Source organism: Oncorhynchus kisutch, linkage group LG6 (assembly GCF_002021735.2).
Source record: "Oncorhynchus kisutch isolate 150728-3 linkage group LG6, Okis_V2, whole genome shotgun sequence".
Classification (NCBI taxonomy): domain Eukaryota; kingdom Metazoa; phylum Chordata; class Actinopteri; order Salmoniformes; family Salmonidae; genus Oncorhynchus; species Oncorhynchus kisutch.
The window spans coordinates 8,502,460-8,509,080 of record NC_034179.2 but is presented as its reverse complement, the minus strand read 5'-3'; the positions used below and the strand labels follow the sequence as shown (position 1 = coordinate 8,509,080).

General features: G+C 45.4%; 1 protein-coding gene across 2 annotated transcripts in view; it reads left to right on the top strand.

Moving 5' to 3' along the window:
- The first annotated feature begins 210 nt into the window (after window positions 1-210).
- Window positions 211-6,621, top strand: part of LOC109875989 (protein Shroom3) — a 123,027-nt gene continuing 116,616 nt past the window's right edge. The window contains exons 1-2 of one of the 2 annotated variants that reach the window (XM_031826074.1): window positions 211-302; window positions 894-1,101. In XM_031826074.1, the coding sequence (XP_031681934.1) occupies window positions 958-1,101 (144 nt within the window). In that variant the 5' untranslated portion in view covers window positions 211-302; window positions 894-957. The other variant, XM_031826073.1, reaches the window with a different exon arrangement.

Sequence of the window (6,621 nt, the reverse complement as noted above, 5' to 3'; positions counted from 1 at the left end):
GGTAAAGTAATCAATACACAATGACGGAATGGCCGTGGCGTGGGATGCCGTGTTTGCGTTTCACAGTATGTGTGTCAGGATAAATTAAAGAGACCTTTCATGGTGTTAAATGAACTAAAGCGCGTATGTCATTTGGTTTCGCCACAGTCTCGACAGAGCTTGACTTTTTAAAGAAACGGGCCGCGTAGCCTGCTGAAGGGCGTTCCTCTCCACACATGCGCACTACCCTACTTCATCCATTGACTGTGAGAGGAGAGAGGAGTGGGAGGCAAAACTTGCATCCATGGAACTGGAGTGGAGAGGTAATGCGCATCAAGGCAACAAGTAGACTTCTATATTTAAAGGTTGCTGAGAATCAACTTGGGGTAGTTTTAGAGAGTAGGCAAATCAAGTGTCGAAGTCTGGTGCGCAAAACGTTGTTTTCTAACAGGGCAAATTGACCTGATCGCAATGCTACCAGCTCGCTGGCGAGGGAAGAGCGCTCCCTTTCTCCCAGCCCAGTGGATTGTAGCAAATTCTATTGTGATGCTAAAGTAGTGTCGGAGGAGGAAGAGGGGCTGACAAACGATCAAAAGTGAATCTATCTACATGTTCAGTAAACGTGACTATTTTTTTGTCGTTTGTTCTATCCATTTAATGTTATTTTGTGGGCTGTTTAATTCTCATCACTTGTTGCTGACTGTTGGAACGAAAGTGAACTTGTTTAAACTAGACTGCCGTTAGATTGGCAAACCATGTTTCATTTGCTGACTTAATATTCGGTGATGCTAGGAAATGATTTATCCTTCAGGAGTGGACTTTACCCTCTTGCTATGCTCTTCGGGAAGACTTTAAGAAAAGGAGAAGATAAAAATCGGTTCTTCCATCTTATCGGCTTCATTTCCCCTATGCAGTGGGTCTGTTGGACTGAATAGGACCGAGCCACCAGGCTAGGCTACCTCGGCGGTGCTAGTGATTATGGATAGCAGTCTCCCCAGCTACAGCACAGTCATACACCGAGGAAAGGCGCTGCTTCTGGAGGCTCGGCTCCTGGGTGGGGCACCCTGGGGGTTTCAGCTCAAAGGAGGTCTGGAACATGGAGAGGAGTTAATCATCTCAAAGGTAAGGAAGGTGTGTGCGTGCGTGCGTGTGTGTTCATGTGTATGTGTGTGTGTGTGTGTGCTTGTGTGTGTTCATGTGTGTGTGTGTGTGTGTGTGTATTGTGTGTGTGTCAGGTGTTGCCTACCACCTCCTTCCTAACTAATCCTCCTTCCCCAAGTTTTTATATTACATTCAGTCCTATGGCTCATAGCTATTGCTATGAACACAGCTGTCTATAATATTGATGAAGAGTCCCCGAGGGCAACATTGTTACTTCCCCAGGAGAGTGTCTTGTGACAGTGTTACAATGTCTGATAAAATGTGCTTTTTCCTAGAAGAGGGTTGAGCAATTTTGATTCAAATATTATTCAAATCCGCACTACATGTTGCAACAAATACCTGTACCAACAAAATCATAACAAGGAACGCTATCCTTGATAAGTCAGATATTCATGTGCGTATTTCCATCTGCCTCATCAAGAGTAGATTCATGTTTTTAGTTAGTAGCAGACTGAATACCGATCCAGTGAATAAATCTTAACCAAACACAGTTGATTATTTAATTCTGACCCAGTGTTGAAGAATGGGGCCATTCACCATGCCTGCATGGTTCCCTGGTAAACCTCTTTGCTGGTGCAGACAAAAGTATGTCAACTAAATCTAAATCTAAATCAACGTTTATTGGTCGTGTAGACAGTTTAGCAGATGTAATAGCAGAATTGTAGCAGATGTGCAGTATACTTCTTGTGTTACTAGCTCCCAACAGTGCAGTATACTTCTTGTGTTACTAGCTCCCAACAGTGCAGTATACTTCTTGTGTTACTAGCTCCCAACAGTGCAGTATACTTCTTGTGTTACTAGCTCCCAACAGTGCAGTATATTGCTTATGTTACTAGCTCCTGTCAAACAAGTACACAAATAAATAATGAAAAACTAGAAACAAGAAATCAAAAATGTTAGAATGAATCCAATGAATAACCCAAATAACACTGTTTCACTAGTCCAAATGTAATCTATGGGGGGGGGGGGGTCAATATAAATAGACCGGGTGGCCATTTGATTAATTGTTCAGCAGTCTTATGGCTTGGGGGCAGAAGCGGTTAAGGAGCCTTTTGGTCCTAGACCTGGAGCTCTGGTACCGTGCGGTAGCAGAGAGAATAGTCTATGACTTGGGTGACTGGAGTCTTTGACAATTTTTTGGGCCTTCCTCTGACACCGCCTAGTATATAGGACCTGGATGTCAGGAAGCTTGATCCCGGTGATGTAATGGGCCATACTCACTACCCTCTGTAGCGCCTTTCGTTCAGATGCCGAGCTGTTGCCATACCAGACGCTGATGCAACCGGTCAGGATGCTCTCGATGGTGCAGCTGTATAACATTTTGAGGATCTGGGGACTCATGCCAAACTGTCTGGGGACTCATGCCAAACTGTTGGTGTGTTTGGACCATGATAGTTCGATGGTGATGTGAACACCAAGAAACTTGAAACTCTTGACCCGCTCCACTTCAGCCCCGTCGAGGTTAATGGGGGCCTGTTCGGCCCGCCTTTTCCTATAGTCCACGATTAGCTCCTTTGTCTTGCTCACATTGAGGGAGAGGTTGTTGTCCTGGCACCACACTGCCAGGTCTCTGACCTCCTCCCTATAGGCTGTTTCATTATTGTCAGTGATCAGGCCTACCACTGTTGTGTTGTTGGCAAACTTAATGATGGTGTTGGAGTCATGTTTGGCCACGCAGTCGTGGGTGAACAGGGAGTATAGGAGGGGGCTAAGCACGCACCCCTGAGGTGCCCTCGAGGATCAGCGTGGCAGATGTGTTGTTGCCTACCCTTAACACCTGGGGGTGGCCCGTCAGGAAGTCCAGGATCCAGTTGCAGAGGGAGGTGTTTAGTCCCAGGGTCCTTAGCTTAGTGATGAGCTTTGTGGGCAATATGATGTTGAACGCTGAGCTGTAGTAGATGCGAATTGGAGTGGGTCTAGGGTTTCAGGGATGATAGTGTTGATGTGAGCCATGACCAGCCTTTCAAAACACTTCATGGCTACCGACGTGAGTGCTACTGGGCAGTAGTCATATAGGCATGTTACCTTCGCATTCTTGGGCACAGGGACTATGGTGGTCTTCTTGAAACGTGTGTATTACAGAACTTGGTCAGGGTGAGGTTGAAAATGTCAGTGAAGACACTTGCCAGTTGGTCCGGGCATGCTCTGAGTACACGTCCTGGTAATCCGTCTGACCCATGTTTAAAGGTCTTACGGAGAGCGTGATCACATCGGCTACGGAGGGCGTGATCACACAGTCGTCAACAACAGCTGGTGCTCTCATGCATGCTTCAGTGTTGCTTGCCTCAGAGCGAGCATAAAAGGCATTTAGCTTATCTGGTAGGCTCGGGTCACTGGGCAGCTCGCGGATGGGTTTCCCTTTGTAGTCTGTAAAATTAGAGCCGGGGTAGTAGGATTCAATCTTAGTCCTGTATTGTCGCTTTAACCAACCCCAGGCAGTTAACCCACTGTTCCCCGGGCGCCGAAGACGTGGATGTCGATTAAGGCAGCCCCCCCGCACCTCTCTAATTCAGAGGGGTTGGGTTAAATGCGGAAGACACATTTCAGTTGAAGGCATTCAGTTGTACAACTGACTAGGTATCCCCCTTTCCCTTTCCATCCCCTCCGGCGCCATTATATAATAGCGTCGGAGGGCTATGTCAAGAATCCAGTATATACACCGTGTGTATAAACAGTGTAAGAATATGCAGATAGATAGATATTAGATATATTAGAATGAGCTATGTGAGAATACAGTAAATAAATACACAGCTATAAAAAAAACAGGAAGTGTCCAGTGTTTAATGTTTCTGTGTGTGTGTGTGTGTGTGTGTGTGTGTGTGTGTGTGTGTGTGTGTGTGTGTGTGTGTGTGTGTGTGTGTGTGTGTGTGTGTGTGTGTGTGTGTATATATGTGAGTACAGGAGTCAGCTTGTGTATGAGGTGTGTATGATGTGTGATTTGTGTAAGTGAGTATCTTTGTCTCTTACTACAGAAGATAGCTTGATGGCTGTTCAACAGTCTGATGGCCTGGAGATAGAATCTGTTCAATATTCTGATGACCTGGAGATTGAAGCTGTTCAACAGTCTGATGGCCTGGAGATCAATCAATCAAATGTATTTATAAAGCCCTTTTAACATCAACTGATGTCACAAAGTGCTGTACAGAAACCCAGTCTAAAATGACAAAACAGCAAGAAATGCAGATGTAGAAGCATAGTGGCTAGGAAAAACTCCCTAGAAAGGCAGGAACCTAGGAAGAAACCTAGAGAGGAACCAGGCTCTGAGGGGTGGCCAGTCCTCTTCTGGCTGTGCCGGGTGGAGATTATAACAGAACATGGTCAAGATGTTCAAAGGTTCATAGATGACCAGCAGGGTCAAATAATAATAATCACAGTGGTTGTAGAGGGTGCAACAGGTCAGCACCTCAGGAGTAAATGTCAGTTGGCTTTTCATGGCATGGTCCTAGGGCTCAGGTCCTCCGAGAGAAGAGAAAAAGAGAGAGAGTTAAGAGAGAGCATACTTAAATTCACACAGGACACCAGATAAGACAGGAGAAATACTCCAGATATAACAAACTAACCCTAGCCCCCCGACACATAAACTACTGCAGCATAAATACTGGAGGATGAGACAGGAGGGGTCAGGAGACACTGTGGCCCCGTCTGACAATACCAGACAGGGCCAACCAGGCAGGATATAACCCCACCCACTTTGCCAAAGCACAGCCCCCACACCACTAGAGGGATATCTTCAAACCACCAACTTACGACCCTGAGACAAGGCCGAGTATATCCCACAAAGATCTCCCCCACGTCACGAAACCGAGGGGGGCGCCAACCCGGACAGGAAGATCACGTCAGTGACTCAACCCACTCAAGTGACGCACCCCTCCTGGGATGGCATGGAAGAACACCAGTAAGCCAATGACTCAGCCCTGTAACAGGGTCAGAGTGGAGAGAGGGGAACCAGCCAGGCAGAGACAGCAAGGGTTTTTCGTCACTCCAGTGCCTTTCTGTTCACCTTCAAACCCCTGGGCCAGACTACACTCAATCATAGGACCTACTGAAGAGATGAGTCTTGAATAAAGACTTAAAGGTCGAGACCAAGTCTGCATCTCTCACATGGATAGGCAGACCGTTCCATAAAAATGTAGCTATATGCCTCCAGCTGTTTACTTAGAAATTCTAGGGACAATAAGGAGGCCTGCGTCTTGTGACCGTAGCGTACATGTAGGTATGTACGGCAGGACCAATCGGAGACATACAGTAGGTAGGAGCAAGCCCATGTAATGCTTTGTAGGTTAGCAGTAAAACCTTGAAATCAGCCCTAGCCTGAACAGGAAGCCAGTGTAGAGAGGCTAGCACTGGAGTAATATGATCACATTTTTTGGTTCTAGTCAAGATTCTAGCAGTCATGTTTAGCACTAACTGAAGTTTATTTAGTGTTTTATCCGGGTAGCCGGAAAGTAGAGCATTGCAGTAGTCTAATCTAGAAGTGACAAAAGCATGGATACATTTTTCTGCATCATTTTTGGACAGAAAGTTTCAGATTTTTGCAATGTTACGTAGATGGAAAAAAGCTGTCCTTGAAACAGTCTTGATATGTTCGTCAAAAGAGAGATCAGGGTCCAGAGTAATGCCAAGGTCCTTCACAGTTTTTTTTTGAGACAACTGTACAACCATCAAAATTAATGGTCAGATCCAACAGAAGAGCTCTTTGTTTCTTGGGACCTAGAGCTAGCATCTCCGTTTTGTCCAAGTTTAAAAGTGAAAGATTTGCCGTCATCCTCTTCCATATGTCTGAAACACAGGCTTCCAGGGAGGGCAATTTTGGGGCTTCACCATGTTTCATCGAAATGTACAGCTGTGTATCGTCCACATAGTAGTGAAAGTTAACATTGTGTCTCAAAATGACATCACCAAGAGGTAAAATATATAGTGAAAACAATAGTGGTCCTAAAACGGAACCTTGAGAAACACCGACATTTACAGTTAATTTGTCAGAGGACAAACCATTCACAGAGACAAACTGATATCTTTCCGTCTGATAAGATCTAAACCAGGCCAGAACTTGTCTGTGTAGACCAATTTGGGTTTCCAATCTCTCCAAAAGAATGTGGTGATCGATGGTATCAAAAGCAGCACTAAGGTCTAGGAGCACGAGGACAGATGCAGAGCCTTGGTATAACGCCATTAAAGGTAATTTACCACCTTTTCGAGTGCAGTCTCAGTGCTATGATGGGTCTAAAACCAGACTGAAGCGTTTCGTATACATTGTTTATCTTCAAGACGGCAGTGAGTTGCAACAGCTTTTTCAATTTTCTTTGAGAGGAATGGGAGATTCGATATAGGCCGATAGTTTTTAATATTTTCTGGGTCATGGTTTGGCTTTTTCAAGAGAGCCTTTATTACTGCCACTTTTAGTGAGTTTGGTACACATCCGGTGGATAGAGAGCCATTTATTATGTTCAACATAGGAGGGCCAAGCACAGGAAGCAGCTC